The sequence below is a fragment of the Mustela nivalis genome, assembly GCF_964662115.1.
Source record: "Mustela nivalis genome assembly, chromosome: 14".
NCBI lineage: Eukaryota > Metazoa > Chordata > Mammalia > Carnivora > Mustelidae > Mustela > Mustela nivalis.
In genome coordinates, this window is record NC_139033.1 from 39,613,130 (window position 1) to 39,628,918 (window position 15,789).

A 15,789-nucleotide genomic window follows, 5' to 3' on the forward strand; every position below is an offset into this window, starting at 1 on the left:
CACAGAACTAGCACTCCAGACAGGAAGATACAGAAATAAAAAACAAAGACAGAGAAAGAAGGGAACATATAGATCTTTTCAGCCTGGGAACAAACATCCTAAGACATCTAAAAGTTCCATTAGGTATCAGGAGAGTATCTGAAGGGGGAAGGGGGTCAAAAGCATTAAAACTTAGTTACAATGACTTGAGAATTTTATATAGGACTAACGCCAGTTAGTCTACAGTTTATATAGTTAGTCTTAACTGGCATTAGTTTTGTATACTCCAGAACTAACAGCTGTACCCAAGTATAATGCAGGGGTACCAAATGCCTGTTAAGGGTTGCCTGGGTGGCTCAGTGGGTTAAAGCCTCTGCCTTCAGTTCAGGTCATGGTCTCAGGGTCCTGGGATCAAGCCCTGCATGGGGCTCTCTGCTCAGCGGGGAGCCCTTCCTCCTCTCTCCCTGCCTGCCTCTCTGACTACTTGTAATCTATCAAATAAATAAATAAAATATTTTTAAAAAACAAAAACAAATACCTGTTAAAATAAATTGTAAACAAAACCCAGCACAGATTAAATCTGAACAAGTTATTTTCTACTTAACACAATGACCCTCAACTTGGAGACCACCAGCCCCTACCAGCTTCCAATGAGGGCAAGAGGTTCTTGAATCCACATACATAGCCAGCATTGCCAATGGACTAAATAAACCATATGCTTCTCAAATATAGGGCTGACTGCTCCTCAAATGTAAATAGTTGCTGATGTGATTGATGAAATTCAATATATTCAAAGAAAGTATTGAATTTATAATTAGTTCATCACTGGATATTTTATTTTCTCAGCTAATATACAGAAAATATACAACCAGTCAAATGAGTGAGTCCTTGAAAATTTTGCCATCGTAAAAAGTTACTTCATACAACAAAAGGGTTAGGGGTCACCAGCCTCTGAACTCTCCAGACAAGGTTTGAGGTATCTGATTCCAGCACCTCGTACATAGGCTGAATTCCTTTCATGGTGATGAATGACAAAAATACATGCATGGTAGTAAGACTTGCTGATAGGGATAAAAAAATGACTTTTCACTTAGAGTAATAAAATTTGAAGTAACAAAAGGAAAACAAATAAATACATACACATACACTAAAACCCATACAAAAATATATGAATTTAATATATTGGGTCTCCTCCATAGATCTACTAATCTACACAGAGGATACTGAAATGCTCCCTTAGCATCCACTGCCTAGCATCACTGTCAGCTAAATGAGCTCACAGGGCTGTTTTGCACCTGCTTTCCCACGTCTGCTCTATAAAGAGCTTCAGGTTTATTAGCAAAGTGGTCCTTCTTTAAAAACAATAAGAACAAATGAGGAAGGAAGAATAAGTATGAACTCATTGGCAAATCTACGGCAGGTTGATTGCCTGGTCCTCCTTGAATTTGGGGATCTTCTTAAATTCACTTTGCTTCTTGAAGAAAAGTTGGGCCAGGATGTGGTCTGCTGTGGCCTGGAGATAATCGTCCATGTCAAGAGTTTGCAACTGGTAGTGGAAACCAAAACAGGATACATCAGCACCAAAGTACTCAGATTCCTACAAAGATCTTACAGCCATCATGGCACTTGCAAGCCAGTGGGGTACTTGGCTGTATAACTTTATGGCCACCATGAACTCCTGGGAATGGTCACCTTGTAAGCCTGTCTTCCTTTGCCCCACAGAGCTCAACTTTTCAATTCCGAGAATAAGGAAAGTCCAGTTGATGGCTAGAGGTGTTGAGGCATTGGAAACCTTCTCTGGACAGGATGTCTATCCTACTGAAAGGGAGTTCCTTTGATAAGGGAAGACCCTCTCTGTCTTCCCATGAGCAGGGACTAGAAACAAAAGGGCTTCTCAGGGTTCCATGCCCAGCAGCCCACAACAGAGGCAAACACTGCTGCCAAATAATGGGCCTTCCTACTCCACAGCCAGACACAGCCCACCTCCTCTGGGTTGATAATGTCTGCCTATCTGGCCTGGCTGTCCAGTGGGTTGGGTCTGACCATCTGTCCTTGTTTTCTCTATCAAGCTCTTTCCTCTCTGATGCTAACTCTCTCAGTCAGCCTCTCTCAATTTGGCCTTCTGGAACTATCTCGCTGTGTGTTTCTGTCTCTCTCTGTGTGTGTCTGTGTGTGTGTTTTTCTCAGGTGGTTTGGAACTTGGGGAATTAGGAGAAAATGTGATATACATAATCCCTTTATCACCAGATGAGATTATTTGGTTCTCCTCCTCTTCACATATGTTCTGCCTTTCATTCATTTATTCATTCAGCTTACGTTTACTGAGGGCCTCCTGTGGTCCAGATACCTTGCTTAGCAGGATATTTTGCCATCAGAGACACTCACCAGTCTCTCTAGAACTGTCTTATACTCACCTGGTCTCCGGTGCTGAAGGCAAGAAGGAAAAGCAAATCCTCATCACATGTGCTCTTAATGTAATGTTGGGTTCCCATGGGGAAAAATACCACATCTCCAATGTGAACATCAAACTCCACGATACCCTGAGTATTAATAATGCCCACCTAAAGAGGGGGGGACAAACTGTGTTGAAGTTAAGCAAATAGAATCAAATAATCATTAAAGAGAAGTATTAATAATGAAGAATAAATGAATAAAAACATTTAGTTATAAAGGGACTTCTTAGGGAGGGTAAATAGGACAAAATAGAGGCCATCTTTTACATAAAATCTCCTGTTTCTGAGATGTAGCCCCCCCAGAAGTCAAAAGACACTCTATTTAAGTAGATGTTCCTCAAAACGCATTAGTGAATTCAACACTGTGGAACATCGTGCAATAAGAGCATCGATCACTATGTTCTAGTGAAGAATTATAAATTCCCTTATCAAGCAGAAGGCTCACATCTCAGTTTTTCTGCCCTTATGCCCTCCTCCTGACTTGCTCAGGAAAATTCAGCCTTCCAGCACAGCAGCACCCTAATAGCTCCCCTTAAAAGGATCAGAAATGAAATGTGCACACATATGCACGCCCGTGAGCACACAGCACAACAAAAATAACATCTGATCCTTGAAACAGAATTTGGGAGTAACTACAATGCCCTTTTCCAATGTATCCAAGCCTTCACCTATAAAAACAAAAAACTTTTGCTAAGGAAGATCTAGCAAGTGCAATTCAGTCTGGTTTGGTTCTTTCCATCAGGATAGAGACAGGAACAAGCTAGAAGTCCACTTAGACCTGGGTAGGCCATCGCTGACTTCCCCAGGAAGCCCTGTGATGGTCCAGAAGAACTACGGTCAAGTCACTACCATAATGTGCTATTCAGTTTGGCTTTTCTCATGATAACCATATAACTGACCATCCAAACCAAGACTCTCTGAAGAGTCACCAGTTTCACCCAGATAAGTGTACATCAGGAGGATCCCGCATAAACAAAGTACGTGGCCACCCTGAGTACGTCAATGTACGTCACACTGAGAGGACGCCAGTGATGTCACAGTCCCCAAAGAGCAGCACATTAAATCTTGTATTCCCTAAAAATGCGAAACTCTGAAAATGTAAAATGTTTCAAACCCTTCACCCTACGTGATAACTTCTTTCTCATTTCTGACACGGGCTGAGCCTCTTCTCATGCTAATATCAAAGTCAGAAGCTATCCAGCATGGCCTGCATGGTATTTTCTATGGAAACGGTCTAGAAAGCCATTAGCACCAAGTCTTTCAATGTTACCAACAACTGAACCAAAACAAAGAAAAACCTCCTGTTTGCTTCTTTCTGCATTAAAAAGGAAAGTTCAAGAAGTTGTCCATGGAGAAATTACCTTTGCACATCCACTTATTACATATCCCATTTCATTTGCATTAAAATGAAAATGCGGCTGTCGTAATCCGTTGTTATAAATTCTGAGTGTACACAAAGTGAGAGCATTCTGATGCTTGAAAAAGGAAAAGACATACAAATCCAGTTATTTAGCAAACATCCCACTCAGCAACTTAACCATTCAACTTAACCATCCTAATTACAGCTTCTCTTTCTGCAGCCCTCACTGAGAACATGACAATTTTTTTAATCCCTTATATTTATTACATCTCTTGTTCCTTAAAACAACCTTGTAAGGTTGGTAGGGTTCATCCCTCCTTTTTTGCAGGTGAGGAATTTGAAATATAGATTGGCTAAGCCATTTACTTAGGGTTGGACAGTGGTGGACCTGGGATTTCAATCAGGGGATTTGATGGCCCCGTTGAACTCATCGTCATTATGCAATGCAGCCAGTTGAGCTTTTTTTTTTTTTTTTTTAAGATTTTATTTATTTATTTGACAGACAGAGATCACAAGTAGGCAGAGAGGCAGGCAGAGAGAGAGAGAGAGAGAGGAGGAGGAAGCAGGCTCCCCATAGAGCAAAGAGCCCGATGCGGGGCTCGATTCCAGAACCCTGGGATCATGACCTGAGCCAAAGGCAGAGGCTTCAACCCACTGAGCCACCCAGGCACCCCCAGTTGAGCATTTAAAAACAAATGAAAGAGAAATCTCACAAGCATCCAGTCTTTTCATTAATGTAACTATCCAGACCAGGAAGTTAGGCTCCCCAATTCACACTATGGTCTCAATGAATAGCTTCCATTAATCAAATCTAGTAATGTTTGACTAGATTTTTCCTTTGCCTTTCTTCCAAAAGAAGGCTGAATCTAATCTAAATCTCATATTTCCATCCATCTTAGTGATCATCAAATTTTTTTTTCTTGGGGCACCTAAGTGGCTCTGTTGGTTAAGCATCTGTGTTCAGCTCAGGTCACGATCCTGGGGTCCTGGGATTGAGCCCCAAGTTGGTCTCCTTGTTCAGCAGGGAGTCTGTTTCTCCCTCTCCCTTTGCCCCTCCCCATCGCTCCCCCCACCAGCCTCTACCAAGCTCTCTTGCTCTCTCTTTCTCGGACAAATAAGTAGAATCTGTAAAAAAAAAAAAAATTTTTTTCTCAATTACCTGATTCAGGAATTCACCAAAAATTTTTTCATAGTAGCTTAGTTCGCTTCCATTTTTCCAGTATTGTGCCAGTTGTATTACTCCTCCTGGAAATTGATATTCTTTTGAACCTGAGTCAGAGGAAGTTTAAAAAACAAGACATAAGTAAGGCATCCACAAAGTGGATGAAAGGAATCAAAAGGTACAAACTTCTAGTTATAAAATAAGTAAGTCACAGGGATGTAATGTACAGTATTCCAACTATAAATAATAATACTATACTGCATATTTGAAAGTTGCTAAGATCTTAAAATTTCTCATTACAGGGGCACCTGGGTGATTCAGTCATTAAGTCTTCGGCTCAGGTCATGATCCCAATGATCTCAGTCCTGGAATTGAGCCCCACATCAGGTTCCCTGCTCGGCAGGAAGTCTGCTTCTCCCTCTCCCACTCCCCCTGCTTGTGTTCCCTCTCTTGCTATGTCTTTCTCTGACAAATAAATAAATTGTTTTAAAAAAATTCTCATTACAAGAAAAAAGATTCTATGTATAGTAACTTCAATAAAATAATTTTTAAAAAAATACAAAACCCAATTTAAAAATTTAAAACTTAATTTAAAATCTCCTATTTGAGGGGGGCCTGGGTGGCTCAGTGGGTTAAAGCCTCTGCCTTCGGCTCAGGTTATCATCCCAGGGTCCTGGGATCGAGCCCCGTATCAGGCTCTCTGCTCAGCAGGGAGCCTGCTTCCCCCTCTCTTTCTCTGCCTGCCTCTCTGCCTACTTGTGATCTCTGTGTGTCAAATAAACAAAGAAAATCTTTAAAAAATAAAAATAAAATAAAATCTCCTATTTGAAATCCCTTAATTGCTCCTCTTTCCCATCAAAATGAAGTATAAACTCATCAGCATGGCTTCTGAAACCTGCATTCTTAAACCCTCTTCTCTCATCAGCCTCTTCTCCTGAGGCACCTCTAGTCCCAACACACACCCCTCACACTTTGAAATCTTCTACTACGTTCTCTTTTGCTTCCATTCTTTTTCTCTCATTTCCTATTATTTAAAGAAATGTGTTTTTTCAAACTCCTCATTACTTTACCTACTATTAAAAAAAAAAAAAACACATTACATCTCAATCCAACACCTGTGTAATCACATATACCAACACTTAACTAGAAAGATTTTGCAAAATAACATATTATACCTTTAAGGTCATAAAAATATCTCCACACAAGACTCTCTGGAGACTGAACATAACTAGGATTTATAACCAGTTCTGCCAAGTTGGGGGGAAGGTTGACACCCTGGTCCTCTTTCTGCTTCTGGAATGTTCTAATGAAATTAATTCCACCTTCAGGCTGAAACACATAAGAAATCATACATGGTATTTGCAAAACATTCCACAAATTTTAGTAATAGAAGGGTAAGTAGCTGAGGATAGGGCACCATTGTGGTTTTCAGTGGCCCAGTCAAAGAAACTGACCTCAGTCAACCTGAGACTGTGATATTCATGAAAATCCTCCAAGTTTTCAATGCATGTTGGCTTTTAATGTGTTGATGTTTTATAATCATTATAATCCTATAAAAATATATACTGGTTTTCATATTTACAAATATTCTCTTAATGACTCATTTTTTCCACTTCTCCCTATAACATTCAATCAGGATCTGCTGTGAGGTCAATTTCAAAACTTCCCTAGATAGATTTCTAAATCTGTCACAGAATTTCTTCCAGTTGCTATTTATGGCCATTACCAATTCTTCTGATCACCCATTTGTATCGTTAGCATCTGCATCTGGCCCTCTCCCTCTACACCCAGCCCTATGAGCAGCCCCTCCATGATAACTGAAGTATTTAGAAAGACCAAAGCAGCTTTCCTTCAGGAAAACAATGGGCTTCTCTGCATTGAATTAGGAAAACACAATTACATCATCTGCAGCAAACTTCTCCCTGAATGAGCATCTATCTTTTCAGAGATCAAACTACAGTCATTTTTATTAACGCTATCAAAACTTTTCTACGAATTCATTATAGTTTCTTGTAGAAGTCCTTCATAAAGGAAAGTAAAAACTAAGTCAGTTTCAAAGTCGTGTATCTTTAATAGGAATACAAGTTATGTTCTTGAGTTCATTACCCAAATCTTATCCTACTAACTGCTACCCTAGAAACACAAATACTCATGCTTTCTTTGTGCCTATGTAATGCAAACACTCAATGAAGGATTTGTGTTCAGTAGTGGTACAGACCTTAAGTGACCTGGAAGCAATATCTTCAGGTACAGAAAAAAATACATCATCAACATCTAGTGTCTGAAGTTCATCATGTGTGGAAAAGAATAGTAAGAAAAAGCAGTCTTCGTTCCCCACATTCTTGATCCAGTGTAGAGTATTTTTAGGGAAGAAGATCACTTGGCCAGCTGTAACATTGTATGTAGTAACTACACCACCATCATCAACCACCCCAATCCATGCCGTCCCCTGAAACATAACAGAAAACACATACAACGTCACTTTAGAGCAATGTTTCTCAAATCTTTTTCATTACACCTTTTTTTTCTCAATTTTTTAAAATACATTTAAAAAATATTTTCTTTATTTGAGAGAGAGAACATGAGACGGGAGAAGGTCAGAAGGAGAAGAAGACTCCCCATGGAGTTGGGAGCCTGATGCGGGATTCGATCCCCAGACTCCAGGATCAGGACCTGAGCTAAAGGCAGTTGCTTAACCAACTGAGCCACCCAGGGGCCCTCATTACATCTCTTATAAGGTACCATTTTAATCTTTTTTAACTAATTACCATCCTATGAAATTTTGACACTACAGATGTGCTATTGATCTGGGTACACCTTACATTCATCATGCTCGTGCACTACATGCGTAAAAAAAGTGACCTTTACACATAAAAAAAGTGAGGCGTTTTACCTTCTAAAGTTTTTGCCCCCCTCCCCAGGGGGCAATATCACCTCTATTGAGAATTTAGAATTCTAAGTTCATGCTTCAGAGTTTGAAAAGACTACAAGCACATGTGTGCGTGTTCACAGGTGGTCATGCTGACATGCACGTTCATGTATCTCCATGTTTCCATGTATATGCATACGGATGCACACTATTTCCTAGATAAAAAGTCTGCACACAATTTTAATAATAATACTAATAGTAATAACACAGTGCTTTTCTTCTGTGTCCAGATATTCTTCTAAGGCACTTTACCTGTCTTAACTCAATCATCCCTTGTATCAACCCTATGAAGCAAGTACTATTATTATCCTCATTTTATAGAGAGAAATTGAATCTGTAAAGAATGTACAGTTTTCCCAAGATTACTCTGCTAGTCAATGGCAAAGCTGGGAATTGGACCTCTAGCAGTCTAGTTACAAAGTCTACACTTTTTTGAATTGTGTTAAGAACATTTAGCATGAGACCAATCTTCTTAAATTTTTAAGTGTCCAATATAGTATTGTTAAGGACAAACAAATTGCTGTACAGAAGATCCCTAAAACTCAATTCTTTAGTCAAAATATCTAGAAATAGAGATAGAATGGTGCTTGCCAGAGGCTGGAGGGAAGTCTATACTTGTAATGCATACTACACCATACTTTGATTCCACTTATACAAAATCCTTTTTCTCATTCTCAAATCATCTCTACAATATTATTCTGTAAATAGTAGAAAATGTAATATTATTTCTTCCAGAGTTGGTCATTAGGGAAGCATCTACAAGAAGTCTTTTGTGGGGCATGTGCACTCTAATGTTTATAGCAGCAATGTCCACAATAGCCAAACTATGGAAAGAGTCTAGGTGTCCATCAACAGATGAATGGATAAAGAAGATATGGTACACACACACACACACACACACACGCACACAGGAATACTATGCAGCCATCAAAAAAGCCCCAAATCCTGCCATTTGCAACAATGTGGATGGAACTAGAGGGTATTGTGCCAAATGAAATAAGTCCATCAGAGAGGGACTATTATCATATGATCTCACTGATTTGAGGAATCTGAGAAACAAGACAGAGGATCATAGGGGAGGGGAGGGAAAAATGAAACAAGACAAAACTAGAGAGGGTGACAAATCCTAAGAGACTCTTGGTCTCAGGAAACAAACTGAGGGTTGCTGGAGTGGCCGGGGGTGGGAGGGATGGGGTGAGGGGAAATGGACACTGGGGAGGGTCTGTGCTATAGTGAGTGCTGTGAATTGGGTAAGACTGATGAATCACAGACCCATACCCCTGAAACAAATAATACATTCTATGTTAATAAATAAATAAATACACTATCTCTGAGAAAGGCAAAAAAAAAAAAAAAAAAAAAGGAGTCTTTGTTGTATCTACACAGATGTGTACAACTCAGTTCCAGATGAGTATTAAAGAGACAGGAGAAAGGTGAACCTCTAAAGTGCTCTCTCCAAGTCCACGGCAGCAGTGTGTCTCTATGCATACCAGGGTACCAATTACTCCAAACCCACAGCAGAAGCAGCCCCGTGGACAATGGGCCATGCACAACAGGGCCATGCACTCTGGTCACCCCAGCGGCCCTGAACCCGGTGGCCCTGCCTCCCTCAGGGCTACTCCTTTCACGGCTTTCATGAAGACACTCGGATTCAAAAGCAACATCTGTGGGTGAGTATGCAGTAGAGAGACTTCCTTCACATCCTATTGACTGGCTCCTTACCATGTATGTGAGGGATCCTACAATTTTTCTGGGATCTAAACAATATTCTAGCCACATTTATTTCCTTTAGAGTTGAACTTTTTAATATTTTTGTAAGTAAGATGTAATTGACTCACAACATCCTATTAGTTTCAGGTGTACGACACAAAGATTTGACACTCATATTACACTGTGAAACAATCCCCACCAGTCTAGTTTTAACATCCATCACCCTCGCTAGAATTTTTTCTTCTGATGGGAACTTATAAGCTCTACTCTCTTGCCCACTTACAAATTTACAATTCAATATTATGAAATATAGTCACCATGCTGTATATTACATCCCATGATTTATTTATTTTATAACTGGAAGTTTATACCTCTTGACCACCTTCTAGCTCACATTTAGGAGATCACATTAGAAACTCTCTCTGGACTTTCCAGAACAGTTCTCCAGACTGAGCTGGATTCCAGGCCTGTTATCTACTGGAACATGCTCCGGGCTAATTTCCACTAATTTCCCTACTTGAGATTTGTTTTAATTTAAGGGTCTCCTTCCACTTACGTGCCTTTCCTTCCTCCTGTTATTCTGCCACTGCTCAGCCAGAGCCATGGAAACGAATCTTTTGGAGACTGTCCTCTTTTTTTTTTTAAGATTTATTTATTTATGAGGGACGGGCCAAGGGAGAGGGAGAGAGGGCCAAGCAGACTCTGCACTGAGCGCAGAGCCTAACAGAGGGTTCCATCTCATCCCCTGAGATCAAACCCTGAGTCAAAACCAGGGGTTGGACATTTAACGGACTGCACCACCCAGGTGCCCCAAGACAGTCCTCTTTTACATATTCTGTATATGTGGAAAAAGACAAAATGGCAGAAAACATGGACTTGTCCCAGGCCAACAACTACAGTTTATCTTTAGAAAACTCAATCCTTCTGAGCCTCTGTTCATAAGAAATAAGAAGTTTGGTCTCAGATAGATGAAACTCTAATCTCTCTTTCTGTTGTAAATTCTAAAACTGAATGAATTGCATAAACAAGGGGTATTACTAACACCGACAGAAATATGTCACTTAACACTGGCTGATCTATTATTAGGATCACCAGGGTAAGACCAAAGTCTGAAGTACCGTGAGCAAGCACTTAGTAACTATCCCTCTCCCAGTATCTGGACTACGGAATGCAACAATCAATACTTTCTAGAATTAATGAAATATTTGAAATTCAAGTGAGAACGCTCATTTCACCTCTAGCTCTCTATCACTTGACTCCTAGACAGTTCTATCAAGTCTGAACCACAAAAGTGCCTCTAATTGGCCTGATCTTGGGGACTCCAGGCTGAACATCAGCAAACTGCTTTTTTCCTTAGAAGAAAGCAGCCATCTCTTTGATCACTGGATCAGAGCTACAAGTTTTAGCTTTGGCTCAAAAGATGGAACAGTGATCTTATTTTAACAATAGCAAATGAAAAATTATTTCATGCTGAAGAAAGAGGTTCACAGTGATGCCAAGAATAATTACAACAAACAGGTTAATGCTTCAGGCCACTGCTAACAAATCTAATTGAATACACAGCCCAAGCCTGGGTGTTGTCTATCACTTAGCTAAGTAGGTTTTACAACAACTAAAATAATAGCTTGAGGACACACAGCATAAACACTGAGGCGCAGAACACAGGCAAACTGGTTATACCTGTACAAGGTAGCCATGTTCATTAGCATTGAAGTGCCAGTGAGGGGCCCGGAGACCGTTGCTTTTTATTCTCAGGGTCCCCAGAGTCATCTGTGATCTCTGACTGTTCAAGCTGCTGCCAAAGGCCTCTTCTTCAATGCTGAGGTAGTCTTTGACATTGTTCCTATACCGGGCCCACTGGATTGCACCGCCAGGGAATTCAAAGACCTGAAATGTCAGACAAGCAACCGTCAACACGGAGGTCATCTGAGGAACACAAGGCCACTGTGGCCTGCAGAGTAAGAGGTAGGCAAAACAGAAAAGACAGTGGTGAGCGGATGAAGACTGGAGGCCCAGAAGGGAAGAGGAAGAATAGGTCTGCAAGACTCTAGGAATGACAGTAGTGCCTACAGAATGGTGGGTTGAGACCCTGTTAGACATGAAAAGAACATGTATCTTGACAAGAGAATAGAGAGCTTTGCATTTGTCTGTCTGCAGTCCTCCCCTCTGGGCTGACACAGAGCTATCAGTGACAGAAAAGCTCTTCCTGGGGCCAGTGTCAAGCCAACACTTCTCTCCTCTGTGGCTCACCTCCCTTCCTCTGGATGGCCCACAGTCCGTTCCTTCCAGTGAAGAGAGAACAAAGCTTAGTAAACAGGCAATGGGAGGTTTGTTTTGAAATCACTGTTAGAATAGATGATCCTTTTTGCTAAATGTGTGATTCATACCTTGGATTTAGGCAAATGATTAAGAAACTGGTATTTTGGATCAACAGCCTTTTGCACTACGGGAACCGTTGTTTGCAGAGGCCGGACTTCCAGGTGGACTTGTGAATGTGGCTGAGAGTTGTGAACATAAACCAAGGAAAGTATCAGTACTCCTACTGCCGTGGTGACGGTACAGGCCAAGAGACACACCAGGAAAACGCTCATCAGTGACCACTGCCTCTTCTTCTCCTAAGAGAAATTTTAAAGCCATTATTTTCCACTCTTGATGCATTAAAAATATTGCATCCTTTCTCACTTTGGCTTATATTTTCTTTTACTTAAAAAATGCACTTCTGGGATAAATACACTCAGTAAAATAATACATGTGTAAATATGAGTGTAAATAAATACAAATGTGTACATACACACACACACACACACACACACACCATTTACCTTGCCTGACACCCAAATAAATAAGAAAAACAATAAACATAGGAAAAGCTGAGGCACAGAATAAATTATTAGAAAATTAAGGAGCCAGTTAAGTTTGTACGGAAAATGCATTCGAGTGCAGCCAATCAGCTCCTGTTTACCAGTCCGTTCACCTGAAAATTAAAGAGATTATAAAGACTAGATTTCAAGAATCGTTTAGTTCCAGAATAATCCATGCAATCACATGAACAGGTAATAGGCCTGGGGAAAGTAACGTACCAGTAAACAAGTGGCCTGATAGATCTTCGCCTCACTCTCCCTCCCTCCTTCACTTAAATAGCTTCATTAGACACCCCCTTCCGTGGATGACCTGTCTCAGCTACTAACTCATCTACCAAGTCCAAGTCCAATATTTCCATGTACTGCTGTGTTACTATTTCCTCGTTATCACATTACAAATACATGCTACAAACAACCGTATTATTTCTGTGAGTTACCATCCACATTACTGAAAGCTACCAAAAGAATACACACCTTAACTTTTGAACCAATCTGCCCTCATTCCTCTGACCACAAAATGGCATTTATAAGTGCTAATGTCATGGTTTCCTGTCCACTGCCCTCTGAATTCCTCTCTAAGCAGGCATAGCTTTGATTACTAATAACTCGAACACAGATGTTAGCATGTCAACATCCTTAAATGGTATATTTTGTATAGTATAATCATTGATTAACATTCGCAATTTTACATTGTATGAGGATATTATACTGAACAATAACCAATTCACTAATACCATGAACAACAAATTCATGAAAAGTTGAACCCCTTACAAAGCTAATGGAGATGTGAGCTAGGAGTTGATAAGATGGAAAGCAAATCAAGAAATGTCCAGAGCAGGAGATGCTACCTTTCAAAAGAGGGTCACTTGAGGAAAGCTGGTCTAAAAAGGGATTCTTTCCTGACCCTGCATAAAGGTTTGGAGGGAGCTAATCTCAAGGTGTCAGTCTGAACCTTACCATTCTGGAGATGGTGTCCATCTTCCTCATAGAAAAAGTATTCTGTGCTGCATCTTCATGCATCTCAAAGGCTGAGTTGTCCATTTGTAACAGAAGCAGCCAACTCACTGAGAAAGAAAAAGGGGGAGATGTAGCTTTAGTCAATGGGGAGATCCCTGAGAGGTGAGGAATGACAACTCTCCAGTAAGGGACTACTAATATATAGCTGAAAGTTAAGGAAACAAAATAAGGAAGTTATAATCTCCGTTTAAGGGAAAAACACACACACACACACACACACACACACACAACACACACAGAAAAACCCCAGAAAGAATTGCCAAATTAGAGACCAATAAAATACTTTCGTTGGTCCTCGTGTCTTTGCCTACTGATGACGCAAACACAGATAATGATAACTGACATTTCCTTCTCTCACGGTGCACCAGGCGCTGTACTAATCACCTCCGTTACGTGGCTGAACTCTTACAGTGACTCTCAGGTACGCCCAGCCTTCCTATTTTGTGGACAAGGAAACTGAGACAAGGAAACACAGTCACTGCGCTGCTGATATCAGCATCAGAGCAAAGCATCATCTCTCGGAAGAATTTTCATGACACTGGTTCTCTACAGTTTCAGGGTGGGTGCGTTGTCTAGTACAACCTTTTTTCACCCAAATCGGTCCTGCCTCTAAAACAACGGACTGATTTTCCCATGTGCTTTCTTGAATAATTTTGTTCCCTGAAAATTAAATCTTCATTCACAATTCACTTGCATCATATTTTCTGGTGATGAGGAGTGGCCCGAGTCACCTAAAAACCATTCCTATAATCCACAAAACATTAACCATCCTTCCTTCCTTCCTATCTTATCTGTCTTCCTCCAGTGGATGTGGCTGAATGCCTACTGTGTTCCAAGCTGTTTACCACTCCTGTGAAACAACACGAGGCCTCTGAATAGCTTCTAGTAGGAGAAATGGAAAGGAAAACACTACCAAAGACTGTGCTGTGTTCTGACAGAAGTATGCACAAGGCTCTGTGAGGAGAGAGAAGACAGTGATCGTGTCTGAGATGAGGCTTCTCCAAAGTCAGAATTTTGAGCTGAGCCTTTGAGTCCCAACACGGCTTCACTAGGTAGGCCCAGTTAGTCCATCACATTCTAGTCCATATTTCTGGCTTGTCTCTAAGAAGCTCTGGAACATGGGATAACGATGTAGACGCTCTCTGGGTTAGCCAGCTCAGGCTCTGACAAGGCTGCAGATGGTCACTCTTTGAGGCGATGGACAGCAGACACTGGGGCCTTCCTATCACATCTCCTCAAATCTAAGATCCCCCAGGGCACCATACAAGCTAGCCTTTCCCCACCAAGACCTGGAACTGAAATGAATGGTACTGATTTTGAGGTCATAAAGTATTTCAAATAATTATTTTTCTGTGGAGCTAGTAAGGTGATGTCATCGTGTTATTGGGTTGTTGTATATCTTGTTATATATTTTGTGTACCAAAAAATAGTGTTTTTCCTGTTCAGTGTACCCTGTGCATTTGTTAACTGGAATACATTCCACACCCTAACATCTCTGAAAATGGGATGTGTTTTACAAAGGATGGTCTCTAAGACTAAAGGAAAGTATGCCAGTTTTCCTTTGTCTTATCAGCAAATGGTACTATATGATCTTCAAAGCAAGTTTTACACAATTTTTTATTTTACCATCTTTCTTTCTCAGGAGTATGAAAACACAGTCCTCTGTCACCAGCAGTATCTAGGAGCTCCATTTAGCATTTATGTAAATGGCAAGACAAGCAAATCATCAACCAAACTATATGAAAACTCACTTTAGCACTAAATCAAAGAAAGCTGAAGCTGGATGGGGTCCTTTTCCTCTTTGAAGATAAGAAAACAGAGGGCTGGTACCTGGGTGGTGCAGTTGCTTAAGCACCAAACTCTTGGTTTGGCCCATGTCGTGATCTCAGGGTCATGATCTCAGGGTCCTAGGATTGAGCCCATGTTAGTCTCCACATGGAGTCTCCTTGAGATTCTCTCTCCCTCTCCCTTTGCTCTTCCTGCTCATGCTCTCTTGCTCTCTAAAATAGATAAATTAATTGGGAGAAAGAAAGTGAGAGAGAGAGAGAGAAAGAAAGGAAACAGGGATCAGAGAGACTAAGTATTTTTCTTAAAGTAACACAGTAAGTCACTGGCAGACCCAGAACAAATGTCCTTCTCTCTCAATTTCAGCCAAAGATTTTCCTGTTTCTTTTTGCTGTAGGGGAACTTCGTGCCTTTGATATACATGTAAATAGCGAATTGAACCAAAAGAGCTAAAAGGCAGAATATCATCAAAACTTTAAGATATATGAATGCAACTCTGTGGTGTAGCCCTCGGTGTGAGTATGCTAGCCATT

General features: G+C 40.7%; 1 protein-coding gene across 1 annotated transcript; it reads right to left on the reverse strand.

Moving 5' to 3' along the window:
- Positions 1–796: 796 nt before the first annotated feature.
- On the reverse strand, positions 797–15,471 carry LOC309848187 (oxalate decarboxylase OxdC-like). The gene is made up of 10 exons (XM_082699424.1): positions 15,223–15,471; positions 13,412–13,518; positions 11,981–12,208; positions 11,274–11,480; positions 7,173–7,403; positions 6,130–6,283; positions 4,952–5,061; positions 3,794–3,907; positions 2,394–2,540; positions 797–1,525 (listed from the first exon to the last, which is right to left on the reverse strand). Coding segments are annotated over exons 1-10 (1,434 nt in total). The 5' UTR covers positions 15,224–15,471; the 3' UTR covers positions 797–1,390.
- Between the last annotated feature and the right edge of the window lie 318 nt (positions 15,472–15,789).